This window comes from Esox lucius, chromosome 1 (assembly GCF_011004845.1).
Source record: "Esox lucius isolate fEsoLuc1 chromosome 1, fEsoLuc1.pri, whole genome shotgun sequence".
Classification (NCBI taxonomy): Eukaryota; Metazoa; Chordata; class Actinopteri; order Esociformes; family Esocidae; genus Esox; species Esox lucius.
Window position 1 is genome coordinate 21362082 of NC_047569.1, and position 18706 is coordinate 21380787.

Below are 18706 nucleotides of genomic sequence, written 5' to 3' on the forward strand. Positions count from 1 at the left end.
TATAAAATCTAAATTAATGTAGGAAATAGTAATGACCCAGCACACCAACACAAACACACAAACACACACAACAGAGGGAAAGAATACTGGTATTAGATAGGATACGAGGAGGGAAGGCGATGTGGGAGTGAATTAAGGCGTTCACACAAATGTAAAGCTTTGAAGTGACAATCACGTGATCGATGACGTCTGAAGCTTTGTTTGAGTACGTTCTTTTCAAACCAGAACACATTACCCCACAGTGCACAAAAAAGACCAAATACCAACTCAACATGTCTAATACTGTGGCGCAAACATACTATTATTGTCACAGGTTTGATTATTCCTGATGCAGGTAATACGATCTTGTTGAACGCAAAATGTCTTCATCAAAATGTCTTCATCAACAAATTCCTGTAGCCTTTTCAATGGTCTTTATTATTCATTCATCCTTACCATTATTTCAAATGTACCGATAACGACTGATGTAAGGGCTGGTGGCCGCGATCCCCACAAAAGTATGTACTGCTCAAGGTTAAATACAATACGTCAAAATCAAACATGTCATATTACATTTTGTAACGAGCCTCTATGGTTCAGGAAGCCTTGGTTTCCCTTCCCTGGCGACCACCCTCATCGTTACAGGAGAACAACCAGCTGCTAAGTCTAATCACCACCTGTCTTAAAGTGATGGTAACCAAAATAAGAAAGATATACGAAAGGAAAATGCGTCCCATGCCTGTAGAATTTACGTCAATCATAGAGCATTCTACCACTGTACTTAAATATCAAGAATTAAGATAATAGCTATTACACAATTTATACCCGGAATTTACTATTTATAGTAGTGATATATTCCCTGTGCACTCGTACACAATATTAAACAATCACACACCTCTAAAGGTGCTTTGGCTCCCACACATGCCATTGATTTGTTGAAAATGAGGCTTAAGGGAAAACTACATCAAAACAACTGAAGATGGCTACAGTACAGGCCTTGTAGAACATCAGCAAAGAAGATACACAGCATCTGGTGAGGTCAATGTGTTGAACACTTTAAGCAGTGCAGAGGATATGCTACGAAATACTAAACATAAATGCTTCATTTGTGCATATAATTCTTTTGGTGCTCTGTGGGGGGAATGTATAGAATGTATAGAACATTTCTAAATTAAAACAATATTTAACAAATACCCTGAAATAAATTCTGAGAAACAGCTTTTATGTTATAGTAATTTATATTAAATCCAAAATATACACCATGGAGCCAAAAGAAGAATAAAAGGCTTAATGTCCAAACAGTAACAGAGAGCACTGTACCAGTTGAAGCACCTGTTCAAACACACAATAACCAAGTAACAAGATAAATAAAAGTGACCAGTGTTCAGCATTACTATGCACACTGGAAAGCAGCATAGACTGAATGTGTTGACATATACACTACTGTTCAAATGTTTGGGCTCACTTAGAAATGTCCTTGTTTTCCATGAAAACATACATGAAATGAATCTGAATAGGAAATTTGTTCAGGTAATCTGAAGCGATTTCACCCCATGCTACCTGAAGCTCCTCCCACAAGTTGGATTGGCATGATGGGCACCTCTTACGTACCATACGGTCAAGCTCCTCCCACAACAGCTCAATAGGTTTGAGATCCTGTGACTGTGCTGGCCACTCTATTATGAACAGAATACCAGCTGACTGCTTCTTCCTTAAATAGTTCTTGCATAGTTTGGAGCTGTGCTTTGGGTCATTGTCCTGTGGTAGGAGGAAATTGGCTTCAATTAAGCACCGTCCACAGGGTATGGCATTGTGTTGCAAAATGGAGTGATAGCCTTCCTTCTTCAAGATCCTGTGTACCCTTTACAAATCTGCCACTTTACCACCATCAAAGTACCTGAGACTGGTGTTTTGCAGATACTATTTAATGAGGCTGCCAGTTGAGGACCTATGGAGTGTCTGTTTCTCAAACTACACACTAATGTATTTGTACTTTTGCTCAGTTATGCACTAGGGACTCCTACTCCTCTTACTGTTCTGGTTAGAGACAGTTCGTGCTGCTCTATTAAGGGAGTAGTACAAAATGTTGTAGAAGATCTTCAGTTTTTTTACTTGAATTTATCTCATGGAATAGCCTTCATTTCTCAGAACAAGAATAGACTGATGTGTAAACGAATAAAAAATTTATGATGCTCCAGATACTCAACTAGTCTTATTTGCTTCTTCAATCAGCACAACAGTTTTCAGCTGTGCTAACATAATTGCAATAGGATTTTCTAATGATCAATTTGCCTTTTAAAATAATTCATTTAGATTAGCAAACACAATGTGCCATTGGGACACAGGACTGATGGTTGCTGATGATGGGCCTCTGCATGCCTATCTAGATCTTCTATAAAAAATCTGATCTTCCATCCAGTCTATTTAAATCAGGCCATCCAATAAAAAATGCAAGCTAGACAGTTAAAGTCAAGTGGTTAGTAGATGAATGGACCAGCTGTGAGGTGTTTTGAGGTAGTGCTATATATACATATTTCTAATTGTTGATGTTTGATGGCAGACGGTACTTATGGAACTGTAGTTATGGAATAAAAAAGAAAATCTCTTTATAAATGTTGTTGCTTTATTGTCAACTGGGTCATCTTTGTAATGGGCTGGTGTTTGGCTGCATTCCAATATCCTCGTTCATTCTCTCAATATTTTGTAGACAGGTGCTGGTATTTACTTTGACAAAGACAGACAAATAAATGCAACCCTGTAATTGTTGATCATGGTGTTTGGGCAGTATATTCATGGCAACCACGTTTGGTCTTTTCAGGGTTGATGTCCAAATGAGAATTCTACTCAATGCATCCTTAGTGGGAGCTGACAGACATTTAGTCTAAAGTAATAATGAAAGAAAACTTGCAGAAGTCTGCAGGAGACGTGGGACTTGTGAGAAGATTATAACAGATGTGTAACAGTCAAAATGTGCATGGTCTGTCTCCATGAAGTAGGGTGTACATTCAAACCTTAGTGTACCAACCTGCAGCTGACTGTTTGCCATAGACTCTGATTCCTCGCCTGATTCCTTACGTGTACCGTAGCCTTTGCCTCTAGTTTGATACTCAGGCGGTTTTCTGATGACACCTCTATCCTGACCCTCCTGTACTTTTGCCTGACCTTTGTTTATTCCCTGTGTATGACCTTCTGCCTGCCCTTTGACCAAGATACCAGCCTAAAATGATAATAAGTTTAGGCACTTGAATCACATTATGACGGATCCTCAACCTGGAAGTAGTCGGGGGAAAAAGAAACATACAGTTTTCTGTAAATAGCCATCACAAACTTCAAATAAAAGATAACCAAATCACTTTTAACATAAGGCTAAATAGAGTTTCATTGAGTGAGGCTGGAACAGCTACATTAGGGAGCTGCTTTACTCAACAAAAATTTACCAAACCAACAATACAATGGGAAATCAAATACTTTATTCAATCAATGCCCATTAGATTTTCCATTACTTGCATAGCTTTTTTTTTTGCAATGTTTCATGTAAATCAGGCCAGTGCTAAGGTAATGTATATAACAGATATCCTATACATACTGAACTCATGGACAATGATAGATACATAGTCTCTCACAGATGTCTCTTCTGAGGGACTAAGAGCAAGACATGTTAAATATATCAGCAGTCTACAGCATAGTCTACAGCACAGGTGTCGTATCCCTTTAGTTTTCAATGTCGTTTTCATCATTGTAATAGAATGGTCTATTTTGACCAACTCTCCTCCCTCCAGAATTTCTCCATTCATTCCGTAGAATACAATGGGTTCTTAATTTCTAGTAGGTTATATAGGATTAGATTTTAGATTTTGCACAACAGTAGACTTGTCCTCTGCATGCAATTTATTTGGAAGAAAGAACAAGATCAGATTATGGCAGGCCAGGTGCACTAGCTGCAAACTGCAGCAAATAGCCTCTGTCATTTGAATAACGAGCCATATTCTTTTTGAAGGCAGTAGTCCTGGTAAAAATCACTGTATTCCAAGCCAGGAAAATTTACAACATATGGAGTGATAATTTAGTAGTCTAATTGCTCTATAACCCATTATAATTACACAATACAGTGCTACAGATATTTAAAAAAAAAAGATGTGGTTGTCATGGTGAAGTGAAATTATACAACTTATAAACTTTATCATCAGTGTGCTCCAGAGAAGATACGACACAAAGGCTGGGACCTTTGAAATTTGAATTTCAGGTTGTACACAAGGGTCTGCTGTGATCACAAAATCAAGCCAAGCATAAGTTGTCTTACAAAATAAAACAGCAAAATAATGGACCTTTGAAAAAAAACACAGAAAAAAGATCTTAATACAACAAAGAATAAGCTATGTTTAATTGACCAAGGCTACTTGAACTTTGACCACATACTAATCCTCATGAATGGGAGGGGGAAGTGAGATCTGAACACAATGCAGACACACTGCAGACAGGCTAAGTGTACCCATATCAATACCAGGTGTAAATAAAAGTATATTTCAGGCATAGGTTCAGAATGTCATTCTGTCACTGCATGCCTGTACAAGAATATTACAGTTGTAATGGGATCAAAGGCAGAGTCTAAACAGGTAGCCCAATTCAAATATTATTCCTCCAGTAGCTCATTTGACCAATCATGTCAGATCTTTCTCAGACCAATTTGCGAAAAAAAATCAGAAGTGGCTGTCTGCACACGTGTAAACACAGGCTATAATTGGTTGATGAAGAAGATTCAGCAGGCAGCACCAGATGTGGCCAGTGATGATCACTTTTGACCAAACATTCTCTTACCCCTCTATAACTCCATGTCTTCATCCAGTTTAAGAAGATAAAATACAACAGTGGAACCTCCCAGCTCATGGTGACCCCTAATTAAACAGTAGATACATCCTTTGCTTCCATTAATTTCTATAGAGAAGCTTTCAGCAAGAGCTCACTGATGGACATTTGTGGACACACACATAATTAAACTCTGAAGCAGATAGAGATAACCACACAGCATGAAATATTGTTAGTTAGTGCTAATGACTAACAACACTGCAGCAGCTGATTTTCCAATGTATGTTACCAGTGTCTTCGGCCCTGAACAAAAAAATGTATATAATAATATTAATAAATAATATTTCCATCATTTATTTAAATAGAAGGGTATATTATTGTGGCCTAGGGTGGTCTTAGCCTCTGTCTCGGGTGCACATGTCCTGCTGCAGCATGAGTTTGAATCTGGCTCATTGCCCTTTTAGCAAATCTTCACCTGTTTTGGTGCAAAAAAAGTGAAAACAGGTCCACTAAAGAGAGAAGAAGAGCCAGAAAACCCCCCAAAATTGAATGGTTTTGCAGGTGGTGGCCACAGACAATTGCTCTCTCCTTATCCTTTCTGACTGATACTCCTCTAGTTTTGTGTTTTCCTACTGGTAGCATGAGGCAGTACCTGCAGCCCATTCAGGTTGCACAGGTAGTCCAGCTCCTCCAGGATGGCACATCCATAGGTGCTGTCGCAAGAAGGTTTACTGTGCCTCCAGCAAGGAGGAGATACCAGGAGACAGGCCGTTACACAATGAGAGCTGGACAGGGCCGTTGAAGGCCCAATAAAATGACCTCCAGCGGGCTACTGGTGTGCAGGTTTCTGACCAAGCTGTCAGAAAAAGACTCCATGAGGGTGGCATGAGTCCTCTAATGGGACCGGCTCACAGCCCAGCACTGTGCAGCTCGATTGGCATTCACCAGAGAACACCAGAAGTGGCAGGTCTGCCATTGGCGCCCCGTTCTCTTCACAGATGAGAGCAGGTTCACACTGAGCACATGTGACAGTCGTGAAAGAGTCTGGAAACACTGTGGTGTTATGCTGCCTGCAACAACATCCAGCATGACTGGTTTGGCATTGGGTCAGTGATGGTCTGGGGAGAAATATCCTCCCTCAAAATTTCAAAGATGGCAGTTCATAAGAACAAGGTGAAGCAACAGACACTAGGGGCAACAAAGCTACAGACTGGCAGAGGGTGAAAACGACTGTTCACTGACTGAGATGACCATCAACTAATTTGAATGTCACTCAACAACCGTAGGATGAAACCAAATGACCTACAAAAAGAATGTTAAACAACAGCTAGGGTGAAGTGCATGTGAAATTTGGTGGAATATCTGTGACAGACTGGTGGAGTGCATGCCAAGACGCATGAAAGGTGTGATTACAAATCTGGGTTATTCCACCAAATATTGATTTCTGAACTCTTCGTTAGCAAAAACATTAGCCTTTTGTTGTTGAAAAATGAATATGAATTAGTTTTCTTTGCATTATTTGAGGTCTGAAAACAATGCATCTTTTTTGGTTATTTTGACCAGTTGTTGTTTTCTACAAATAAATACTCTAAATGACAATATTTTTATTTGGAATTTGGGAGTTATGTTGTCAGTAGTTTATAGAATAAAACAAAAATGTTAATTGTACTCAAACACATACTTATGAATAGTAAAACCAGAGAAACTGATAATTTTGCAGTGGTCTCTTAATTTTTTCCAGAGCTGTATTTATCTACCTGCAACAGTGGCTGGTGAATCAAAGGTTAGTTTGAGGACCGACACACACAAAGGGTAGGAGAAGACTGACAGACTAGTTCTTAGTCACGAAAGGATGTGGTCACATGCAAGCTTTATTAAATCACTAATCTATAGTAATTGGTTATTTATTTCTTAATAGAATTGGATTCTTTGTTTTCGGAGCAATGTAATTGGCTATTTTGCTTAATTGACCTGGCTGATGGCCTTGGTGCCCTCCAAGTCAACTTAAGTCCAAGTTCCTTGCCCCCCTCATGAAATTCCATCCCTACACAGTACTCCTGGTCAGCACTACACACCTGCTGTCAAGCATGGTGGTGGAAGCATCATGCTATGTGGTTTTCTTCTGTTCAGCAGGGAGAGGGGCTTTGGTCAGGAAATAGGGGACGATGAATATCTCCAAATATCAAAATGTGTTGGCACAAACCTGCTGCCTTCTGCTAGAAAGCTGAAGGGGGAGAATTTCACATTTCAAAAGAACAACGATCCCAAGCACACAGCCAAATCAACAAGGAAAGGCTCACAAAAAGGAAGACCATGTCCTGGAACTTCCAAGTCAGAGCTTGGACGTTAATCCTATACAAATTCTATGGACTGGCCTAGATTGCTGTGTACATGAGATCCCTCACAATTTCTCTGAGCTTGAACTCTTTTTTAAGGAGTGAGATAAAAATGCAGAATCCACATGTACCTCAGTCATGTGGACAAAGTTCCCCACCTTGGAAATGTTTCTTTTTAACTTTTTATCAACTTCTTTACACATTTGGACACATGAAAATGCAATATTTACATCAACACTTATTGACATGTTACCTAATTGTACAAATGACACTGAAAGATTATACTGTGCAATAATTTAATAATCTAAAATAAATTGACACAGCAAAGCAGCCCCAAACCATACTACCGCTCATGTATTTAGTTTGGTATTCTGTTCTTCTGTTCAGAGGCAATTTTTCTTTTTCATCAAAAATTGTGTCTTGCATTGCAGGAAACATCTTATATCTTAGCCAAATCTATCCAGAGAACATTGTTCCGCTAGTTATGGCCAAATGTCACTCTTGTCTTGATATTCTATTTTGAGAGAAGAAGTTTCTTCCTTTCTTACCTCCCATGAAGGTCATGTTTGTGCAGTCTGGGGAACTACAAATTCAGCCCAAGAGCTGACAGTTCACTCATGTACTTCGACGCAGCCAACATGAGGGTGTCGTCTCAGCTGTGCGTAATATGGCCAGATTGACAATCAGCTGAGGGACACCCTATTTAAGACAGGTGCAGATGGACGCTGGGGAAGAGAGAGAGCCAAAGGGCTAAAGGACGCCGACAGGGAGACCAGTGAGGAATCCTCGCTCATAACCAAACCAACGACGAAGCCCCAGTGCCTGAAGGAAGAGGACAGCGAGTTTTTTGATTTAGCCCTGTACAGTAACTAAAGGAAGAGGACAGCGAGGAGTATTTTGATTGTGTCCTGTACCTAAAGGAAGAGGACAGCGAGGAGTGTTTTGATTGAACCCTGAACCTAAAGGAAGACGACAGCAAGGAGTGTTTTGATTGAGCCCTGTACCTAAAGGAAGAGGACAGCGAGGAGTGTTTTGATTGAGCCCTGAACCTAAAGGAAGAGGACAGCGAGGAGTGTTTTGATTGAGCCCTGTACCTAAAGGAAGACGACAGCAAGGAGCGTTTTGATTTGTTTGGGTTCTTTTTATTTAATATACATTTTTCTGCATATAATACTCAAAGGCAGTCGCCTTCCCATAATCCTCTGCCATGCCTCTGTATGTTGGCATGGTATAACATCATTTTTACGCTCACACGCTAAAAAGCCTACCAGCGATATACTGCAGCGAATGCAACCGTAGGAGGAAACTTGTTGCCAAATGGGTAGGTTTCCCCAACAATTGGACAATTTTTAATGGGCTTGGGCAAGTCAATTTACAGATAGAGTTAGAAGAATAGAAGATCAGGGGGGGCATGTGGTTGGGTTAAATATAATGATTAATTAGTCAGTCAATCTTAGTATTCAGTACTACCAATAAAGTTACACATCTATTAAAAAGAAGAATTTTAATGATGAAGGGATTTGTGTTTTGTGTCTTTGCACCTTTTTCAATACAGTGTTATGATTCAACATTTGTCAGTAAAAATGGTTTGTTTTACCAACAGCCAATCAGTGATACTCTTAACACCAACAGCCAAACAGATTTATACCCTAACACCAGCACCAAAGCAATTACAGCCAATTCTGTTCCAGCAATCCTGTTCTAGCCATTGTATATATACTATAAGAACGCCATAGGGAGCAAAGTTCACTTACTACAAGAAACTATAATGGCAGCTAGAGACCAGGACAACAAATTGCTAATCCCTCCCTTGTCTGCTACAGCATACACTACGGAAATTGTAAAGAAGCAAACAAAGACTTAGACTAGCTCTCTATAGCTAGCAACAAGGAACCCATTAGCAAGGCTAAGAATAATGTCCAACCAGGAGCACAGAAATGGAAGGACAAACCTTAAACAGAACGTCAAAATATGTGTAGCGGTTAAGTAATGGGTGTTTGTGACTGTGGAGGTTATGAATTGAAAAGATGTGACATAATAAATGAACTGTGTTGAAAATAACGTGATTTGAATGTGGCCTAGCTATTAATTAAAGCTTGAAACAATAAAATGTTTATGACCTGTTTTATGGATAGTAATATAATTACTATTACTTGGTGATTTGACATCACAGAGATGACTAATGTCAGAAAAACACCTAGAACCTAGTTTTCTTTTACACCCAAGCATGTCAAAATATTTAAATAAAACTAAATAAAGCCTAAAGTACATCCAATCCACATAAAAAAACAAAAAATTTTCAGATTACGTTTAGTAGAATCACAGATTTTTTTTAATAGAGCTCGCAAGACAGACAGATTACTGGTTTAGATTAGATGTAGGCTACTGTTCCCAAAAATATTTTGTATGCAATATACTGTGTAAATATATACAATTAACATAATTAAGTCACTTACAATATTAATACATGAACGTGAAGACACTGGATGAGCACAAGCAGCATAGCCAAGTAGCCTACAGCTGAAGGAAGTCTAGAGAGGGGGATACGTACGGTGGCGTCAAGGCAAGGATGGAGGAAAAAACTACGTAACAAGGCTGTAATATATAGGCCTACAGCTCTGATGTATTTTTAATGCAATTCAAATTAACAAGAACATAGTATAATGACAAAAATAATATTGACTGTGATTAATTATAAAGCTTGATGAGTGATTTCATATTTTGATGTGGTTCCTAGATCTTCTAATAAACATAGTTTTGATGCAAAATGGCAAAATGTTTTCGGGTGGCTCAGACATAATGACGAGGGAATGATATGCTCCGTGGAGCCAATGTGTTTGAGGGCTTAGGAAAACAGCCAAGCAGAATCTATAGGCTGGATGCACTTAAATTCAATAAAATGTCTACTAGTCCTGGACAGGCAGAGGAGAACTAAAAGAAAACACATTAGAGTCAAATCCTATATTATGGAGAAAAAAAATAAAAAATAATAATATATATATATAAATATATATATATTAAATATGTGACATGTCAATATGTAAAGAATTGATTTATTGCTTGTTTTTTAGGTTGCTATTGTATTAGGGAGAACATTGTAGTGTGCATTAGCTGCTCAAGTGGACGTGGACAACAGGGCAGATTTAATACTATAATAGTTTTCTTTTTCACGTGGCCAGAAGAGTGCGGGGTAGCGGGGGTTGGGGTACCACCTTTGACTAATTTTCCGCCAGGAAAAACCTTGACTCAGCCTCTTTTCAACTGACCGCCAACTGCATTGTGCCCTCTGTGTTCACACCACAATGGGCATCAACCATATTTCTTTTGATGGCTTCGCCTAGGTCTTTTAATCTGGGCTTGATGTGTTACCACACAGCCATATGGTTAAGACCGAACCAGACCACATTTCTAATAACTACAGAAGGCTGCCCCTCCCATGTTATTATTTAATCATTAAAGGTGCATCAAATGTTTTAGGGCACCTGATTCTAATTTTAGCCACTTTATGTGATGGTAAAACTACTGATGTCAGAGCTTTTTTCCCCATATGGAAATGCATTCATTTTCAACATTAATTAATGTTTTGTGTGATTTGTTAAATTGGGGTTCCTTTATCATTGAATGTGGTTGGAATTTAGCTCAGATATCAATGTGTGAAAATGTTTAAGATTTTTTTTTTCAGGGGCTGTACTTATTCACCTGACTGTCGGTTAAAATAAAATAAATCAAAAATAATTACTTCTGTAATCCAAGCAAAATGTGCTTCCACAAAGCAGTAGTTGTGGGATGTTCACACTTATTCAACCTTAGAATTTACAGAGTTTTTTATTTATTTATTGTTTTCTGAGAAATGGTCCATACATTTTTCACAACAGTACTGTTGTTTATAAGGTTTTATAATGGGGGGAAAAGGTCAGAGGTACAGATTTCTCTTGATTCTGTTTTAACAAAAGCAGCATTTTCTGTAAGGCTGTAGTGGGGCAAGGCCATGCTGGGGATGTAGAGTAAGGACCTAGGGAGAACCCGGCCAGAGGGTGAATAGGGCAGAAAACAATTGAATTAACCTGTTTTCATTAACGATTGTCTTGTCTCTGCCCTATTGAAGCCCCCTCAGGGAACTAAACAGTTTTGGGCTCACACTTTAGAGTGGATAAGAGGAACAGATAAGATGCCAGCCAGCCAACAAAACTTTAGAATTGTCATGAGTAGTGCTAACCTGTTAACAAGCTACAGTTTGCTTTATCTACAGCATGTTTGGATGTATAGAATAGTCTGTGCTTGCGTTCTGCAATTTACTTTAGTTCACGGTAGTATTACATGGTCCAGAACTCAAAGATTTTCATAGTATTTTTTGTATCACCTATACCATTAAGTTTGTGGAATACATCTGGAAAAAAACACAGAAGACCACCATATCTAAATTTAATTCTGTGATTCTAAGGGAGGTCACAAAAATATTAAGTCATTTTAAAAGCTCATAATTCATATGTATTTGTATACAGTGGGGAGAACAAGTATTTGATACACTGCCGATTTTGCAGGTTTTCCTACTTACAAAGCATGTAGAAGTCTGTAATTTTTATCATAGGTACTCTTCAACTGTGAGTGACGGAATCTAAAACAACAATCACGAAAATCACATTGTATGATTTTTAAGTAATTAATTTGCATTTTATTGCAAGTATTTGATACATCAGAAAAGCAGAACTTAATATTTGGTACAGAAACCTTTGTTTGCAATTACAGAGATCATATGTTTCCTGTAGTTCTTGACCAGGTTTGCACGCAGGGATTTCGGCCCACTCCTCCATAGAGACCTTCTCCAGATCATTCAGGTTTCAGGGCTGTCGCTGGGCAATACGGACTTTCAGCTCCCTCCAAAGATTTTCTGTTGGGTTCAGGTCTGGAGACTGGCTAGGCCACTCCAGGACCTTGAGATGCTTCTTACAGAGCCACTCCTTATTTGCCCTGGCTGTGTGTTTCGGATCGTTGTCATGCTGGAAGACCCAGCCACGACCCATCTTCAATGCTCTTACTGAGGGAAGGAGGTTGTTGACCAAGATCTCGCGATACATGGCCCCATCCATCCTCCCCTCAATAAGGTGCAGTCGTCCTGTCTCCTTTGCAGAAAAGCATCCCCAAAGAATGATGTTTCCACCTCCATGCTTAACGGTTGGGATGGTGTTCTTGGGGTTGTACTCATCCTTCTTCTTCCTCCAAACACGGCAAGTGGAGTTTAGACCAAAAAGCTCTATTTTTGTCTCATCAAACCACATGACCTTCTCCCATTCCTCCTCTGGATCATCCAGATGGTCATTGGCAAACTTCAGACAGAGCTGCACATGCTCTGGCTTGAGCAGGGGGACCTTTCGTACGCTGCAGGATTTTAATCCATGACTTTGTAGTGTGTTACTAATGGTTTTCTATGAGACTGTGGTCCCAGCTCTCTTCAGGTCATTGACCAGGTCCTGCCGTGTAGTTCTGGGCTGATCCCTCACCTTCCTCATGATCATTGATGCCCCACGAGGTGAGATCTTGCATGGAGCCCTAGACCGAGGGAGATTGACCGTTATCTTGAACTTCTTCCATTTTCTAATAATTGCGCCAAGAGTGGTTGCCTTCTCACCAAGCTGCTTGCCTATTGTCCTGTAGTCCATCCCAGCCTTGTGCAGGTCTACAATTATATCCCTGATGTCCTTACACAGCTGGTCTTGGCCATTGTGGAGAGGTTGGAGTCTGTTTGATTGAGTGTGTGGACAGGTGTCTTTTATACAGGTAACCAGTTCAAACAGGTGCAGTTAATACAGGTAATGAGTGGAGAACAGGAGGGCTTCTTAAAGAAAAAACTAACAGGTCTGTGAGAGACGGAATTCTTACTGGTTGGTAGGTTATCAAATACTTATGTCATGCAATAAAATGCAAATAAATTATTTAAAAATCATACTATGTGATTTTCTGGATTTTTGTTTTAGATTCCGTCTCTCACAGTTGAAGTGTACCTATGAATTACAGACCTCTACATGCTTTGTAAGTAGGAAACCCTGCAAAATCGGCAGTGTATCAAAAACTTGTTCTCCCCACTGTATATTCTAATTTTTGTAAGGGAATAAACACTTACAGCCCAGAAAGATAAACATTCTTCTCAGACAGCCTAATACTTTTAAACAGTACTCTAAACACAAAAAGGAATTGTGTAACAGATAATCAACTAGACAAACTGGCACTTATCAATGGGCCATTAGCTTGGTTGGTAAACTTCACTGGAAATTGGATAAATGGATTTAACCAGAGGTTGTAAGAACTGTACAATTTTCGAACCAGAATGTAAACACAATGCGGCTCTTCTCACATATCTTTTAAATCTGCTAGCAGCATTCAGAAGAAGTCAAGTCGGCAGTATCAGTAGCCTGGACCCGGAATCATCAACACTGGTATAGCTGATGCTTGGCTGAGTAGATTCCAGTTTAGTTATCAAGGCCTGTGAAGTATCGGGGTGAAGAATCAGCACAGACAAGAGAGCACATTACAGCAGCCCTACATCACTCAGTTTTAAAACCAAAGTCTCCAAGAGAACTCCCACAGCCATCTTCAATCACAATCTGTGTCACACATAGCAAACTGTATGGCAAAGCTAAGCAAAATAACAAGTGTATGTTTCCTTTGTTTCTCAGAGACAAACTCAAAAAGCTGTACAGGCCTACCTAAGGCTCCATGACAGCTTCTATTGATCCACTTCACCATCATTCAGCTCTGATGAATGAGCTGGAGCTGACAATAAAAAAGCATTATGCAATCGTCTGAAACACCATGATCAGATCATGGCTTATAATAGAGGAACCCCCTGGAGAGACACAGGGACAACACGTTATAAGGTTCAAACAAAAACCTTTTTTACATTCAGCATCTTATCTCAGCAGTTCATCTGAGAGGCTATCCATCTCTCACCTTGATTAATGCCTCTGTAAGAGATGGATTTTTACAAACATTATTTACAAGACCCTTGCACAGTCATTTAAAATCTTTTTTCCTTTTCCTTTGCTTGCAGCTTTCTAGATAAAAACCAACCAGTGTTGATGAACGTCTCCACAGCCCAGTCCAGCTAAGCAAGATCTAGATCGGACTTTGCGCTTAGACTGTTACTCTATTCTCACTATAAAGCAGTGCCTATGGTCTCCTAAACCTGATATGATATCAATTTCTCACATGAATATGTCATGTTGATTTCTCTCGCCATCCAGGTCGCCAATTTCTTGTATTCTCCATATACATTTTCAACCACATGTGCCACCCAGTTATTGTGATGATTTGGGATGTGAACACTCATTCTGATGGAAATGCTGCCAATAAATCTGTATTAAGAAACATTGCAGTGTGCAGGCCTTGCTGTTTTTTAAAAGTTGTTGTTTTTGTTGCCTTTGTTAGTCTAGCAATCTTACCAAACCTGATTAATAATGTTCCTGACAATCCAGAGTTGGTACAGCTGTACCGTTGCAACTACACCTCTCAGGAATTACGTTCATATGTAACTCTTTTTTAAAACGTGGTTACGTTCAGAATGGACATAAATTAGTGCAATTACATTCGCTATGAACATATACCCAGTGCTACTGGTCTTTAATGACTCATTATTATGTTCCGTTTTGCTATTACTGTATATTGGTCATTAACGTAATCAATTCAAAATGAAAAACACCTCATTACGAATAACGATTGAGGTTAACATAGGGTTAAGGTCAGGGATTTGTGGTGTTACGGTTATGAATAAGGTTGAGGTTAGATTAAGGTAAAGGTGAGGCATCACAGTACTTAGATTATGGCTAGAGTGAAAGTTAAGTTTACAAAAACAGAAAAAGACCTGTCTAATCAACACAATTTCGCAACAAAGAAATTCCATGCCTCTTGCTGGAATTTAACTCGCAACCCTCTGTCTGAAAGTCAGTTGCGGAAATGCCCGCCCGCAATACCTTAAAAAACAGCCACTCAGTTTAACTACTAACACGTTCATAACTGCCCCAAGCAGCCCGTTTCCAATGGTAGGAAAACTGCACTTATCATATGCTGACACTGAACGTGACCTTGAGTAATTAAGGATCAATAGCACTGGGATATGTTGATACTAAAACGTAGTAGCACTGCTGATATGTTTATAATGAACATAATCACGTTTTCCAACAGAGTTACATACGTGCGTACTTCCTGCGATGCTGCATTGGCTGTACAGCTCTAGTATGCCAATCTTCGCACCCCAAGGTGCAAAACCAAGAAAACAAAATTAATGATCAGGTTCTGTTGGTCTTTCAAACATCAACAATTATTGAACCATTTGGCATTTGGAACTATATTGTGTATTCTAAAATGGCGTAAATGGCAATGATGAGCAGGCTGGGTAGGCAGTGACTACCCTGTGAAAATCTATTAATATAGCAGTTACGAAAAGCCAAATAAAAAGTCCAATGACACACTTTTATATAATTTTTGTCTTTCAATGTTTTTCTCAGTGTTTCTTAAATTGAAAAATGCACTAAAGCTACATCAAAATCTCAAGAAAGGTGCCAGAATATGGATTTTCTATATGCAGTGCCTACCTTCCCCTTCATTGAAATGCATTCAAAATAGTTTGTGCACGTTACCATTGCTGGCTCCAGTCACTGTAGATGGATAGTACTATGGTGCATTGCCTATGACACTAGCTGCTTTAATTTCCTGAATCTCATAATTTGCTAATGCGTATTGTCTTAAGTGTTGGATCATGTGGGCACCTACAGCGCATTGTGGCACTGGCATCCCCTGATTGTCAGGTAAATTTAACTAGACCAACTAGCTAGCATTAACAACACCCTAACAACATTTATATTAACATGCACATCAAACTACTATACATTCATCTAGACCAAAAAGAAGAAGAATAGATTTAAATTACAACTGGTGTTAGGTGAAATAAATGTTCCTTTGCAATTAGAAAGTTACTGACTGTTTATTATACAAACATGTCAAATGTGGTTTGCTCCATGATTATTAGTCATAACAAAAGTACAATGTATTGTAAAAGAAAGCTAATTTGAAGCTCAAAATTGTGACTCAAATCCCAAAACAATTGTTCAACAGAAATGATCAGCTGCGAAAATAACTCACTAAGTTAGCAGCAATGTTTCAGCACCTTGCTGTTTACATTGTGAACGCAGTAACTACAGTGCCACTGTAGAAACCATAATAAAAAATATGTCTGTAATTGGTATAATGTGTAGCTTGTTAGCTACATTTTAACAAGTTACTCATTTTGTCAATAAATAGGTCTTTAGTGCCACCTATTGGTTTTCGGTCAGCACGGCTGTCAGATGATTTTGTAACAGGATATGAAAAATCTTTGAGTAAGACTATGGTTATGAATCCTACCTAGGTGCAGGGTTTACATAAAAAAAAAGCGGTTTCATTTTGGTTACTTGATTCTGGGATGTTGGAGCTGTTGAACTGGATTTAATCACTGTTTGATAAAAAATTCTTACATAGTCACTGACTTCACAGCATGTCAAAGTGTACTGTTACTGAAAGCACCCTCCATCCTATTCAACAGTTCTATATTTGTACACATATTTGCTTACCCTCTTGGTTGGATAGGCTTCTGATTAATAAATGGTGTAATCTTATAGACCTACCAAACATTCTGAACAACAATGAGTATAATCCTACAGACCAGTAGTTCCCAACCAGGGATACTAGGACCCCTGGGGAAAATTGGCCTATCTACAGGGGGTGCTTGAGAAGACTGATGAGACTATAGGCTTTCACAAAGGATGTACTTCCTGAGTGCTACAGACTACTGTAAGCACAATTGGGTTGGTTGTGGAGTAGCGATTAAGGGTGGGAACACCAGCAGCAAACTCTCCTAAACATCCATCCATCAGTAGACACACACATGCAGTGGATTTTGAGTTCCTATTGTACATCAAATGAAATGTTACATCCAGGCAAATAGCAGTAAAGAACGTTAAGCATGACAGAAAAGACAAAAAAAAATGCATTCCAATCTTAACATTTACTGCACGTTAGGAAATTTAATGATGGGGGAAAACATCTGGGGGGAAAACGCTTCTCAGTGTCGGCACCACAATAGTTGGCTTACAGTAATATTGCAGAGCATATCTTAATAGCCAACATGTAAGCCTACATTATTTCCCAGGTAGGCTACTGCGTACACCCAACTCCGTCCAAGTACAGACTACCCGAACAGTCCAGCTTTAAACTCCATCCTTACGATTCAGTAATTCCGAAGTATTTTAATAGGTTAGTCGATCAGAGGGAAATAGTAGCATACAGTCTATTCTGTAACGCAATTGTTGGTTAGAGCCTATGCGCCGAAATCTGTTCATCGCCGTTGAGGAGACACTGACGTGAGTGTAACCTACTGTAGCTGCATTGCGTGTTTTTTCAGCGCACTAAAGCGCGGACCTCACTTCAGGGTAGAGTGTAGTAGGCATTTGAGTTACTGATCATAAATGTATATTTGCAACTGTGAACATTTCTAATACATTTTCCCTGAAAACTGTACATGTTGCATTAGAGGAATATTTTCCACTGGCAAATGTCACAGATTTTAAGTTACAGTGATTACCTGACGTTACACTGTCCTTTTTATGAATGAATTTGGGCTATTTGTCGTTTTTCCGATTTACTCGTTTCCTCAACATTTTAAGTGTACATAACAGGCTACTTTCACATTACAAAATGAACAGCCAGTAATCCAAAGGTCCGCCAAAACAATGGCACATGTATTGTATAGAAACACGTGTTACAGCAAACACTTCTAAAAACATTGCAAGTTGAAGTAGCAAAATAAGCAAATTGTGACGATGCTGAGATTTAGGAGAAGCTCACGCGCCCCCTGCAACCAACCATCACATGTTGTAGGTATGTTCTTTTACTCTCTAAGCTGAAACATTTTTTTTTGCACCCATGCATCACGAGTTAGTAACCTACCTTTTAGAAGAAATGCCGCGGAAATCACGAAAACAGAGAGAGTAATAGTGAGAGATCCGTTTCCCGTGATCGCCATGTTGGACACCTGCTCGAAACTGGCGGCGCTAAATCACCTACAGACGGCCAAGAGGATGCAAGAGGAGGGAGGGCGCAAATACTAGGAATATTTTATCAAACGAGAATGCGTGACTTTAGAGTCACTTCTACTATATGTTGGCTTGATTTAATAATGTTCTGAGTATAAGTCGAAACTGGGTTCATATAGCCTATTATTACATGTTTACAACTATTTCCAGTCCAATTGTAAAATGCCATCAAAACTAATTATTATAGCCTACAATAAGTTATTATCAATATGCTGTTGTCTTGAATGACTGTTACAATCAATGAATCACTGTTACAAGTTGTTGAAATAAATTAATGTAAAAAATATATATACTGTATCAAGTTGCTGTTTATGCTAAACCCATTTATATTAATTTTGTATTAGGCAACAAGGAAAGCAATACAGTGTAAATTGCAGCGTATGCAAATGTTGTTTTCCAAATTACTTGTCAATCACGACCATGGATCATTATTCTGAAAAAACACACTGCCGGTATAGTTGGTTTTAA

At 39.0% G+C, this 18706-nt stretch overlaps 1 protein-coding gene across 2 annotated transcripts in view; it reads right to left on the reverse strand.

Annotated features, from left to right (window-relative positions):
• The window catches only part of cadm1b (cell adhesion molecule 1b), a 271115-nt gene extending 252920 nt beyond the window's left edge, over window positions 1-18195 (reverse strand). For both annotated transcript variants that reach the window (XM_020052485.3, XM_010892247.3), the window contains exon 1: window positions 18093-18195. In XM_020052485.3, the coding sequence (XP_019908044.1) occupies window positions 18093-18168 (76 nt within the window). In that variant the 5' untranslated portion in view covers window positions 18169-18195. The remainder of the gene's footprint in view (window positions 1-18092) is intronic.
• Between the last annotated feature and the right edge of the window lie 511 nt (window positions 18196-18706).